Source organism: Centruroides vittatus, unplaced genomic scaffold (assembly GCF_030686945.1).
Source record: "Centruroides vittatus isolate TY-2023 unplaced genomic scaffold, ASM3068694v2 contig_367, whole genome shotgun sequence".
In the NCBI taxonomy this organism is placed as follows: domain Eukaryota; kingdom Metazoa; phylum Arthropoda; class Arachnida; order Scorpiones; family Buthidae; genus Centruroides; species Centruroides vittatus.
Window position 1 is genome coordinate 356,649 of NW_027122190.1, and position 13,781 is coordinate 370,429.

The 13,781-nt window shown below is 27.5% G+C and overlaps 1 protein-coding gene across 1 annotated transcript in view; it reads right to left on the minus strand.

Annotated features, from left to right (window-relative positions):
- LOC136975238 (uncharacterized) overlaps positions 1-13,781 on the minus strand; it is a 72,209-nt gene that overhangs the window by 28,029 nt on the left and 30,399 nt on the right. Inside the window, exon 2 of the mRNA XM_067270267.1 lies at positions 1,123-1,412. Coding sequence (XP_067126368.1) covers positions 1,123-1,366 — 244 coding nt within the window. The 5' untranslated portion in view covers positions 1,367-1,412. The remainder of the gene's footprint in view (positions 1-1,122; positions 1,413-13,781) is intronic.

Below are 13,781 nucleotides of genomic sequence, written 5' to 3' on the forward strand. Positions count from 1 at the left end.
TATACTACTATAATAATATAATTTATTATAATAGTTTAGTAAGCTGTAAGTAACGTTACTGCTTCTATAACTAGCGTTATAATTGAAGGTATTTTTATATAATAATGTTTAGTTTATTAATAAAGTAGCATAAAAGGTGATATTCATAAATGTATAATAGAGGTTACTACAATAAAATCAAATTGTGACGCTGGTAAACAGCATAGGGTATAATAAAATAAGGACGTTACGCTGTTACAGCATAAGATGAGGGTGTAATGAAGTAAAGATGTTACGGGTTACATCATAAGTGAGGGTGTTGTAGAAGCTTTTCATAGCATCTACAAACTCGGAAACGTCTTAATTATGTGAGAAATGTAACAATATTGATGCTGCTGCAGTAATAATACGCCCAGTTAAAGATAACCATTTAGAAATAACGCAATTACCAGGAAAACAATAAAAGATAAGCAGCTAATACGTGATAATTAATATGCAAAGATACCGCAGTAGTAAAATAAATAACCTATCCGAACATTTTCTACTATAGTAACAAAGACATAAAATTAAATTCCTTAACAGATTAACGCATCGATAACAAGTATACAGCTTGTAAAATATGTAAAGTTTCATTTAGGATAACGGGTAATTAAAACTAAGATATCGATATTATATCGATCGATACTGCTTTAATAATAAGGAAAGTGTCATCTTTATTTGTTTCTGTTACTATATAAAGGGTCCTGATATAAGTCGGCAGCAATAAAATAAGTTTTCCCAATCTTCTCTGTTATGGTAGCATAGATATCAGATTAAATTACTTTGCAGATTACATTAATAACAAGAACATTATTGCGTAAAACTTCACAAATTAGAGCAAAAAATACATAAAATATAAGGAAAAGGAACACAAAAAGAATGTAAAACATCATAAACAACGCGTAAGATCTGTTTAAAGAAAGCAAATTATTGAAAAAAAATATGAGTTGATCAATAAGATATCGATCGATATTGCTTTAGTAACAAGCAGAGTATCATCTTTATTAATTTCTATTATTACAAGGGGGTTGCAATATAAATGCTGATAGGTAAAAAGATCGATAATATATATATATATGTATGTATATATATATATATACTTACGCGTGCAACCAACGTTTTCGTCACTTCCGTCACCACAATCGTCGGTACTGTCACAATATCTACCCAATCCTATACATTTACCATTTTCGCAGGTAAATTCGGATAATCGGCACGGTCCAGCGAATGCCAGCCGAGTAATAAGTTGCATCAGCAAAAGGATATACAAAAGCTTGGAGTATATTTCCATCACATTGTAGTTGTTACTGAATCTGATTTTGTGGCCTGTCACGTGACCTGGGAGCATTCTTTGCCGTCAAAGAGGAAAATCACCATCTTCGCCATATTCAGACCTGCACAATAAGAGGAAATATGTATTTTTTCTCATCTAAAATTCAATTTTAATATCTGTATTTTTGTTATAAAAATAATATAAAATATTCCTGATTTTTAGTGATTTAAGTTTTTTTTTTTCCTTTGAGATAAATTACTTTCTCCTCATCCAATTTCTCCTTCATCTTTACCAGTTGCGGGTTGGAAAATTGTTTATCTACGTGAAAACTTTATGAAATAAAAAAGATATACGTGTATTTATATTATATATCTGTAAATTTACGAAATTTATATGTTATTTCCTAAAATTTTCGTATATTTCATAAAATTCATGCATTATTTTTCACTAAAATACATTTGTAGAGTGGACTGTTTCTCATAGTGAAATAAAAAATATATACGTGTATTTAGCTTATATCCGTGTAAATTTAAGAAATTTATACATTATTTCATAAAGGTTACATGGATTTCATGAAATAAATGCCTTATTTTTCACTAAAAGTAACATGTTTAAAGCGCGCCCTTTCGCATAGCTCTAACTAAATATTTCACAATTTTAAATGAAATTTCAATTTATTTCACGAGAAAACTGTGAAATATTTCATATTTTCACGAAATTAATTACTTGTCTATTTATAAAATCAAATAAAATATGTGTATTTAATTTTTTCAGCAATTATTAACGATTATTGCGCACTTACATAATGAATTTTTTTAATGAATAAATTAATTAAAACAGTTAAAATAGGTATATTTTATTAAGAAAAATGAATAAGTTTCACAAAAATTCCATTTAATTTTAAAGTGAAATTCATAAACTTTCAGATTTTCCCCTCCCTTTTTGCTTTTTTAATAACCAATTTTAAATAATAAAAAGTTTTATATGAAAAGTTCTCTTTTATTTTTATTAAAATTGAATTTTTGCTGGAAAACTCTTCACATATAAATTTCCTGTGCAATTCTTTAATATATTTTTGGTTTCGCTTAAATTTGTTATTGTATAAATTATTATATTCAACAGATTCGTTATAATAAATAAAATTTGTAATATTTTTACACTATCTTTCATGGAAAATAAACATGTAAACTGCACTTTTGTACAATTCTATTGCAGTAATAGTAATGAAATTCATTTTTTCATTATGAAATTATGAAATTTTCGAATAAAACTTGAGTGTTTTTTACGAAATTAATCATTATTTTTTACTACTTATTTATTCATTAAATTAGATAAAATGTATATTTTAAAAAAATAATAATTTTTAAACAATTTATTCATTCAAAACTGCAAAAAAAATCACTCGTTTTAACAAAATTATATGCAAAAAATTATTTTATAAGTATAAAATAGAATATCTGCTTGTCTGTCTTCTTTATACACTTCTAAATTCTTCGATCGATCTGCACCAAATTTTTCATAGTGACTCTAATATCCTGCGAAAAATATAGGCTACCAAGACACCTGAACACACCATACCTCCCCGATTTCATCCCCTATTAACACCTAAACCCTTCGATCGATCTGCACCAAATTTTTCGTTGTTACTCTTTAGGATCCTTCGTAAAATATAGGTTAGCTAAAATCCTGGACACCTCACTCCTCTCCCGATTTTATACCCCTATTAACTCCTAAACTATTATATCGATTTTTACCGAATGTTTCATAGTGACTTTTTAGGATTTTGGGTAAAATATAGGATACCAAAAAAACTTGAAGAGCCTAAGCTTCCCCTAATTTCATCCCCTATTAAGTCCTAAACCCTTCCGCCAATCTGCACCAATTTTTTCACAGTTACGCTCTATGAATCTGCAAAAACACAGGCTATTGTGAAATCCAGACACCCCACTCTTCTCCGATTTCATCCCTTATTAACTCCTTCTAAACCCTTCCACTGATCTGCACCAAATTTTTCGTAGCAACTCTTTAGGACCATGCGTCAAATATAGGTTACCGAAAAGTCTAGACACCTTATTCCACCTCTAATTTCACTCCCTTGACACTGACAAATATAACAACTGTGGACTAAAATAACTAAACATCTAATGCTACCTCCACTATATTCCTTACTACTCTTTTCACCCTGGCACATCTACCAATTATTCTATAAATTATAAAACATAGAAATTGAGCTTAAAACATTTTCAAGTTTAGAATATTCTTCTATAAAGCATCATATAATAAGTCTATATATATACATATATTTTTCAATTCGTCTTATGTCATATGCAATTAGAAATTTTTCAACATTTTTAGTTTTATTTCTACTTTTTTATTATTATTTTTTTGTGATTGAAGAATAGTTGGGTGACTGTTACTATAGAAACCGATTGTTATATATATATATATATATATACTCTCAGGAAAGATATACTTTAGAAAATTGGCCGAAGTATCATCATAGTTAGTAGAGAAGAGAGAAAAGAAGAAAGAAGAAAGAAAGAAAAAGGGGAAAAAAAGAATGTAGAATTTTTGTTTCCAATCTCCAAAAGTCGAGTCTCCCAGCAACGAGAGAAAAAATTGATCTAAAACATCCGATACTTTACCAAGTTAAAAATGTTGGAATTTCACTCAAATCCCTTAACAACGACCTTACAGATTTGATTTGTATATCATCTTCTGCCTTTAAGGATCGTGTAAAAGTCACAAAAACTTGTTTTTTTTGCCTTTTTTAATTTCTCTTTAAAATTTTTTATTATTATTAAATATTTTTTCGTGTTTTATTTTCTTTCATTTTTGTAAAAATTGTTGATTTGTTGAATAGTTAATATGTTGTTTTTATGTTTTTAAGAAATTACATACCTTCTGAGTGACCACCCCTCATAAAGACCACGTTTGCTCGGAAACATTAGCGGTCGCGAAGTAGAAGTTTTATTGTACTTTATCTTATTAAGATAACTTATTTTTACTTTTAATTTTAATTTACAAACTTCTTAAATTAATTTGTTTCTCAATATATAAGAAAATTTGGTGTTATATTCATAAATTAATATGTTATTATTAGAAGGTTGAGCCTATAGTCAAGGATACAGGATGAAGAAAGGAAGAGGATAGGGAAAAATGAGAGAAGATATTGAGCAGATAGGATGGTATATAAAATTTATTAATTTTTTTCTTAATTTTACATCATATTTTAGAAAATTCTAAGTTACTTTAATACTTTTTATTTTAATCTTAGAATTAAAGATATTTTTATTAATTTTTTTTACAATTTATTTCTTTAATTTATACAAAAAATTAGTGTTTAAATTAATTAATCAATTAATATAATATAATTTTGTTTTGTATTAAACTTAATTAAGTTACCACCTGTTTTAATCGTAATTTTAGATAATTTTTAAACAATTTTTATACAATATACTTATTAAATTAATATCGATAATTTTGAACAAAATTTCACTTCACAAATTTAAAAAATTACTCATAAATTTCAACCCATTTCAGCACGTAACAACAACAAAAATTAGTCGTCAGTCAATAAAAATTTCATAATAATTAATGCAATTTTTCGATAAAATCAATTCATGTATATTAAAAAAAACACAATTTTTAAAATAAATTTTGAAAAATATTCAAAATTTAATGATTTTCCAGTTACATCAACTACTCAGCATCGTTATTCTCGAAATCTTTACGAGTGATGTGTGACTTACTCACTTTATGTGACGTAATAAACTCGATATCTCATTCCATCCAAAATTATTGCCATACAAACATAAAAAAATATAAGAATTTGAATCTGATACGACATCATTTTCCAAAAACGTTATTACATCATACCGTATTTCACTGACGTCATTCATTCCACTGAAATATCACTTAATGACGTAATAAACGTCTTTGACTAAATTACGTATCACCGAGAAAACATTACGTAACAGTCGAATATGTTTTTCGACGTGTCACGCGTGTAATTTTGAGTGTAATTAAGTGATAACCCCGTTACAAATCCCTTAAGGTAGTACTGTGTTTTGCGTCTTTATCGGGATGGTCGCTTTAGAGAGGTTTCACCCAATAAAACCTCTACTTTGAGATCATCGATAGTACGGAGCGAAAGTGGTCTTGATGGCTTCCATAGGTGGTCTCTTTGGAGGGGTTTCACTCAATAAAACCCCTACTTTACGACCACCAATGGTTCCGAGTAAAAGTGATTTTTATGAGAAATGGTCGCTTCGGAGAGGTTTCACTCAGTAATTCCCTACTTTGCGACCAACGATGGTACCGACCGGAAGCGAACTACATGAGGGGTGGTCACTTTAGAGAGGTTTCATTCAGTAAAACCTCTACTTTGAGATCATCGATAGTACGGAGAGAGTTTATGAGGTGTGGTCGCTTCGGAGGGGTGGTGGTCTTTGAGAAGGGTTTCACTGTACATCTAAATCTTTGTTAATCCTTCATCCAAAAACCCTACTTCCGAAATTTTACGGTAAATTCAATAGGAAATAATATTAGCTTTTGCTATTACTGTGTAGTAAGTGGCATTAATTTTACTTCAATTCTGTAGTCATGTAAATTTTACTACATCTTTTTGCAGTAAGGAGTAGCGTAATTTCTAAAGTGACTGTGTAAAAAATAGATAAGGTATAGAAATTAGAATACAATCTGCTAAAATTGTTTTAAATAGCACAAAATTCAATTGTTGCTGTACAAAAATAATGTGAATTTACTGTAAATATACAGAAAATAGTGTAAATTAGACAGTACATATATAGGAAATAGTGCACATTTTACGGTAAACCTAGAGAAAATAGTATAAAACATTATTTGTATACAGTTATACCACAAATGATGACTTAATAATACAAAAAATAACAAATTACTTTACACGGATACATAAAAAACAGCACTAATTTTACAACGAAAATATAAAGTCTACCCTAATTGTATAAAAAAAAAGCAAAGTAAATTCTGCCCTTAATTTACCGAAAAAAAGCACAAATTCTACTTTAAACGTACATAAAACAGCGTAAATCATAAAAGAAAATATCATAAGTTCTAATGTAACGCTCCCTTTCGGAGTTAGTAGTAAATTATTATTATTATCATTAATAAGACACAATAGGTGAAAGCATAAACAAAATGGAATTTTCTGTACTCTCGAAGTATATATAAATCATTCAAAGATGGAGGAGGGGGGAGAGAGAGAGCGACAAAGAATTAGAATAAATTAAAATCATCTATCATCTTTTCAATTTAAACATTGTATTGTAAATCCCATTAAAGCATCCTCTAGTAAATTTATGTACATCCCTTTGTCTCTTGGCTGCTTGCTAGTCATTTACACCTGTTGATATCCGAGAATTTGTGGATCTGTTTATCCCAAAATATGCTGAAAATTGAAGTGTCTTCCGCGAAATTTTCAATGCTTACTCATTAATTATCCACGAAATTGCGGTGTTAATTCCTCCAATTTCATATATTTTATCAGATTAAATTATATACGGGAATTGCTTATGCCTTATGTTAATCATCATGTAAATTTACTCCTTTCGTCATTAAATTCTTGAACTAAAATGTAAGATATTTTCTGGAGAATGTTTAAAATAAGTTTTTAAGGAAATTTTACAAGGAAAATCTTAATTTTCTTTCCGAATTTTAGGAGTGTTCGTCCCGTAAAATTATCCTCCCGAAAAACCATCTCTAATTTAAACTATTTTCTGCGTGTTATTCCAACACATACAGACAAACAGACGGATAAAATAGTTTTATAAACTTTAAATAATAATAATAACGCTAAAATAATTTTGTAGCAAGTTAAGAGGTTAGATTAATTTAAATTAATCTAACCTCTTAATAATTGAGTATACTTCTAATACATCGAAACCTGTAAACAACGGCCAGTGACGGAAACATAAAAAACTGGTAGTCATTCGTAGGTAATTTTGTATATGTATTTCAAAAAGTAATGCTCATTTTAAAATGTCCGCGGTTCGGAGGTTATATTGTATATGCATTTCAAAAAGAAGCCTTTGTGAGAAAAATGGTCGCCGTTTGAAGGTTATATTGTACTGTACATGCACTTCAAAAAGAACCCTTGATTAAAAAGTGGGGCCGCCGTTTACAGGTTATTTTAACGCAAAGATAATTAAAATTAAATCAAAAATAAAGCTACTGCTTGCCACTTAACCAGCAAAAAAAAAAAAACTTAATTATTTTAATTACAAATTTAACTTGTCTAAATTTAACACGTAATCTTGATTAGCTTAACGTTAATCAAGATTACGTGTTAAAAATAATACAAGAACAGTATAAAATAATTAAATTTAATTTTTAAACACGGGTATTTTTTTGGACCAAGACAGTAATAATAATAATAATAACAATAATAATAATAAACATATCCTTTCAATTGTTTCAAATTTTGGAAAGTATCCAAGTGTAGTAGAAACCTGAAAGATAAACACAAGTTATCTTTGTAATTCCAAATATTTTTATAGACCGCAAAATGTTTCGATTCAATTGTTTTGAACTCGTTTTATTAAGCTTTACTTTGATCTCTCTGTCTTTCTACTCTATTTTTTTATTTTTATACAGTAATTTCTTTTATTCTTTGTATCATATATAAACCAAACAAGATACAAAGAGGAAGAAACTGCTCCCTTGAAAAATATAGAATTTTCTTTATTTATGTTATTTATTTACTTTAAATTGTATAATATAAAATAAAAAATATATATATATTAATAGAAAATAAAGTTATATATGCATTTTATCTTATTTACGGGTCTCTATACTTGGGTAATTGTAAAGTACTGTATTTGTACTGTACCTCAATTAGCTGTTTAGAGGGGTATTTAGAGGTGTGAATGCAATGGAATTTGGTGCGGTGACGTTTTAGGGAGTGTGGAAGTCATTCCCGCAAAGATCACAATTAGTACCGATGCTCGCCACTGTGGCACTTTTGGCGTTTTGCATCCTAATTCGACTGTGGGAACACTTAAAAATTATGGTTTATCGTGAGATATTAAAAATTTTAGTTTTGATAAACTTATGCTGTATATGTATTTTATTATTATATATAAAGTCTATATACATTAAAATCTCGGGTGATCTTAAAATAACCCTTTTTAACGCTGTATACTGGGGTATTTAGAAGTATAAATTCAATTAAATTTGGTAGCGTCTGAGGTCGTGCGGGTGACGATTTTTGCAAAGATCAGAATTAGTATTAATGCTCCTCACTGTGGCACTTTTGACACCTTGCATCCGAATCCGAATGATTTTTGGATGTAAAAATACTTAAAAAGTACGGTTTATCATGTTCATGCTGGAAATTTGTCAGCATTCAAAAACAATATCGCACTGCTTGTGAGAAGCATCGTCCGTTTAACACAGGTTTTTATACTTCAGAATCTTCTTCATCGCTAAGATCTCTGTGTAGCAACTTGTAGAAACAGTTTATGTGTACAAAAAACTTTACAATGTTTTGTACAGTACATATGAACTATTCGTTTCTTGCAGCGCGAAAAATGCCCTAGTGGTTAGTTTCCGTACTAATTTTGATTTTTATACCATATTTAGATGCATTTGAACTGCTAAATATCTCTCTAAACGCCGTTGAATAGAGGTACTTCAATTATCCGGTACATACATGTTACTTAATACAGGATTTTTTTTATTTTGGTATTTATTTAGCTTAAAACTATAATTAAGAAGTGTAAAACTATTTTAATAATATATATATATATATATATATATACATACTCAACTGTACAGGCGTAAATCTTAAAGTAAACCTGCATATTAAAGTACAGTGCTTCCAAGTAAGTAGACTATATATATATAAATCTAATTTTCGAATTTTTAAAAATAAAAAATAAGCATTTTAAAATATATAAATAATAAAATCTTCAGTAAATAAAAGTAGATTTTTAAGGGATTTTAAGATCGAAATAAAAATAAATAAATAAATAATCCACTTACTTAAATAGAAAATAGACTAAAGTAAGATTATGAAATTAAAAGTGGCAACCGGATCAGGAATAAATTTTTATATTTATTTTGCTTTATTCTTTTTTTCTGTGTTTTTAGAAAATTGCGAAAACAGAAAAATAAATAAATAAATGAAAAAAAAAATTTTTATTTTTGTTCTCCATTTCCTTTTTTTTTTTTTTTTTTTTTTCTTTTGCTCTGTAATATTGAATTGGTTTTTGTAATTTTTAAAATTGTTTCTTCTGCTGAACATTTTTATGAAGTTGATTCTGCTGAGAATATATTTTTATCGGGAGTTTGTAGAATGGAATTAATTTTAAAAACTTCATCTTCGTTTTCTTTTATTTTGTTTTAGAAAGATTCGCCTATTAAAATTATTCCTGATTAATTGTATTTTTCCGTAAGTAATTTTTATGTAAATTTAACTTAATGGAGTGAACATACGTAAACACTGACTACAGTCGAAGCGCTAACGACGGACACGGCACCTGTAAACGGCGGCCATTTTTTTCGTGAACGTTTCTTCTAGAAATGCATGAGAAATAACCTTCTAATAACGGCTACAGTCCAACAAAAAAACCTGTAAACGGCGGCATTTTTTTTCAGGAGTGTTTCTTTTTGAAAAGCGAACAAAATAATTTCCTAACAACGTCCACCTCTAAACAGCGGTCATTTTTTACCCGTCATTGTCCGTTGTTCAGAGGTTTCGCTCCATATACTTAAGTAATTTTCTTGATTTTTTTTAAATTAGTCCACTTTAAAAGCTAATTTTAAAAGATAAGAATAAAATTATTTTTTCTCCATAATTTATTTCTACTAAAATAGTGAATAAATAAAATTAAAATCAAGAAAATAAAATACTTTATTTGATTATTTAATAAATTTTTATTAGATTTATTTTTTAACTTTTATCGATATAAATCTAATATTCTGCATAACGAATATTTTATAAAAAGATATTTTACTCCGTTAATTTAATGTAGTTTTGTTAAATAATTAATTCTAATAAATCATTTTTTAATTATTATTATTATTAATAATCGTCATTGTCATCACGAACGAGATTATCTTTAATTAAATATTTTAATCGTCATTAAAGATTAAAATTCTTAATTTAATTAATTTAGAACTATATTTTTAAAAATAATTTTAATAGTGCAACTTTAAACTTTAAAAATTAAAGTATAATAATAAATTAAAGATTTAATTTATTTACTAATTTGGGCGGATTCTGAGTAAAAATTATTTTTAAAATTACAGGGAGGTGCCTTTATTTTTTGTTGATTCTTACTGGTTAGTGCAGTATTTCTGGGCGTGGCCGAATTGTAACTTTTCGAAACCACGCCCCTAAAACGGAGGATTAACTTTTTTTTAGTAACCGGACTAAAAAATTACTCGTTTTTACCGTTAATGGAGATTTTTTAGTAAAATTTGGATGCGAAAGTTAAGTTAAACATGTCAATTGATTATTTTCTTTAATAAATCTTATTCTGGAATTAAATTTCGGGAAAAATCGTTGATAAAGCGAAGTAATTTTTGAAGATTTTTTCTTTTTTAAATGGAAACTTTTCTCCGCTTTTTCATAAAATTCTTTCTAAATCTAGACATTTCATCAACATCAATTATTTTTCATCTTTCTTTACGTTCCTCCATACTAATATTTTGTACACGGTCCGTATAACAACAACATTTTACTGTACTAAACACTAGTATCTCTTACCTTCTCTCTTTAACCATCATTCATGGCTATCCAAAATAGACTATTTCAACTGTACAGGGGAGGGAATTTTATAAAAGATTCCGTTTTCATTCATATGTAAATATGCAAAAAACGAATAAAAATAGAATATATAAAAAAATACTTTCGCTAAAATTCACTAAAGGCAATCAATCTTTCAAAGAATTCCGGAAGGAAACGATGCAAAAATATAGCAAATTTTTTCATTAATTCTAATTTTTTCCCTCGTGCTCGTATTCATCTTCCTCTTCCTTAATTTTCTATGTTTTTAGTGTAGTTTATATATGTAAAAACATAGAAAATTAAGAAAAAGGAAGAAGAATAACAGGGAAAAAAAAACTGGAATTAATGGAAAAATTTGCTATATTTACTACAAAAATGTGAAATATTTTTAATTTTTAGCACGTGTTTAAAAGCATATATAATTAAAGAAGATAAAGATGGATAACATTTTTTAAAATATGAAGAATTAATTTAAAAAATTTGCCATAATTTATACGTAATTGTTCCACATATATAAAATAGTGCCTGTGTGTCTGTTCGCTATACATTTCTAAACTCTTTAACCAATCTTCACCAAATTTTTCTAGTTATTCTCTAAGATCACGGTTGCTAGAAACATGGATACATCACTTCTCCCGATTTTATCTTTCTAATAACTCTTAAACCCTTGAAACAATCTGTACCAAATTTTTCATAGTGAATATTTATGACCCTGCGAAAGATATAGACTAACATAAAACCTCGATAACCCTTATTTACTCTTACCGAACTGCACCAAAATTTTTATAACTACTCTCCAAGACCATGCAGGAAATACACACTACCAAAAAAATTTGAACACCCCATTTCTTCCCTGATTCCATCCTCCATTAATTAACTTTTTGACCGAACTGGACAAAATTTTTCATGACTACTCTCTAAGACACTGCGGGAAATATTTACTAAAACACCTGGACTCCTACTTCTCCCCCGATTTCGTTCCCCGTTAAGTCCCAAACCGTTCAACCTATCTGCACCAAATTTTTCACATTCATTCTCTATAACACTGTGGAAAATATAAGCTATCCCGAGTCCTCAACACCCCATTCCTCAGCCGATTTCATCCCTTGACACTTCGTTAATTAGTCTAATTAAAGAAGATGAAGATGGATAAGCATTAATGAAAGTATTTGCTAGACACAACGCATGTCTTATTAATAATAATAATAATAATATATATATATATATATATATATATATATATTTTTTTTAATCTAAGGGACCTTTCTTGTTCATATTGTTCTCATTAACAGAATATTGTTCGGTTTGTTAGAAGAGGATATTAACAAAAATTTTTGATGGAATTTGCTACAACTCCATCATTAAATGTTAATGATATCATCTACCTAACATTAATGGTTTCATGTTTAGTTTCTTTAATAATAAATCATGTTATTCCTGTACAGATGTATATTACTTTAATCTCAATTATAATAACGATAATGAGTATTTTGTGTTTATTAAAATACGCGAAAAACATGTATTTTTTTTTCTTTTTTAATTTCTCTTCCTCTGAAACGGTAATTGAATCGTCGATTTAATTTTTTTAAAGGATATTTTTATATAAAAATTATTATCTATAAGAATTTTTCTTTTTAATTTTTAAACTTTTAACAGTTCTGTGTATTTTTTTCTGTAATTTAATAAATTAAACGTCTTATTTTTCCACATTTTTTATGCTTAAAATTTCTAAAATTGGAATTTAAAATATTTCGTAAATTTTTAATTATTTTGAATAATTTAAAAAAAATTAAATATATATATTTTTTACGTGATAAAATTTTAAATAAAAGAAATAATATGTATTTATTTATTTATTCAAATTACACTTTCATTTAGGAATTAAAAATTCCAGATTTTTTTTTTGCTAAAATATTAATAATTAAAGGCGAATTTCTACCGAATTATTTTTATATATAAATAAATAAATTATTACGTAATTATGTACTTAAATTAAATTTTATAAGTATTAAATCTACGAAAAAAATTGAAATATATAAAATTATAATGGATTTAACATGAATTTTGCGAGAAATTTGACAGTTAAATGATCACTTTGGATGAATTTCACGCAAGATGACATTATCTAATGAAATTATTAAATTTAAGAAAAATTCGTTACACACGTTCCTTCATTTTTTAAGGTAAATTATGTTATAAAATATTAAACTTATTACTCTCGATGGAAATTCAGCACTTCAATTTCCTTACTTTTATTTATTTTTTTCCACTAGAAAGATAAAGGAAAAAACGAAAACTGTGCTGCAGAATCAATAGCAAAAATTTCATAAATGTTCTTGATGTATAAATAAATATATATATATATATAATTTTAATATAAATAATATAAATATATATTATCGAGCATAATAATACAAATCGATTTTCTACGCTCTTTATACCTTTATATATGTTTTTAAAGTTGTATTGCTGGAATATAGATACGTAAAAGTCGAGATCAGATATGGAAAAGTTAGGGACAAGAAACCCCGATTAAATATATACAGACTTCCGGAAGTCACGTGATTTTAATTCAAAATTTTCCCAGAGTTACACAAGATGACCTGCATGACTCTGTTGTTATCAGGAAAAGTATGATTTACAGGGGCAAGATACTACTAATTTGAGATCGACAGCATATATTTTATATGATGAAAAATTTTTGCTCGTTTTATTTAT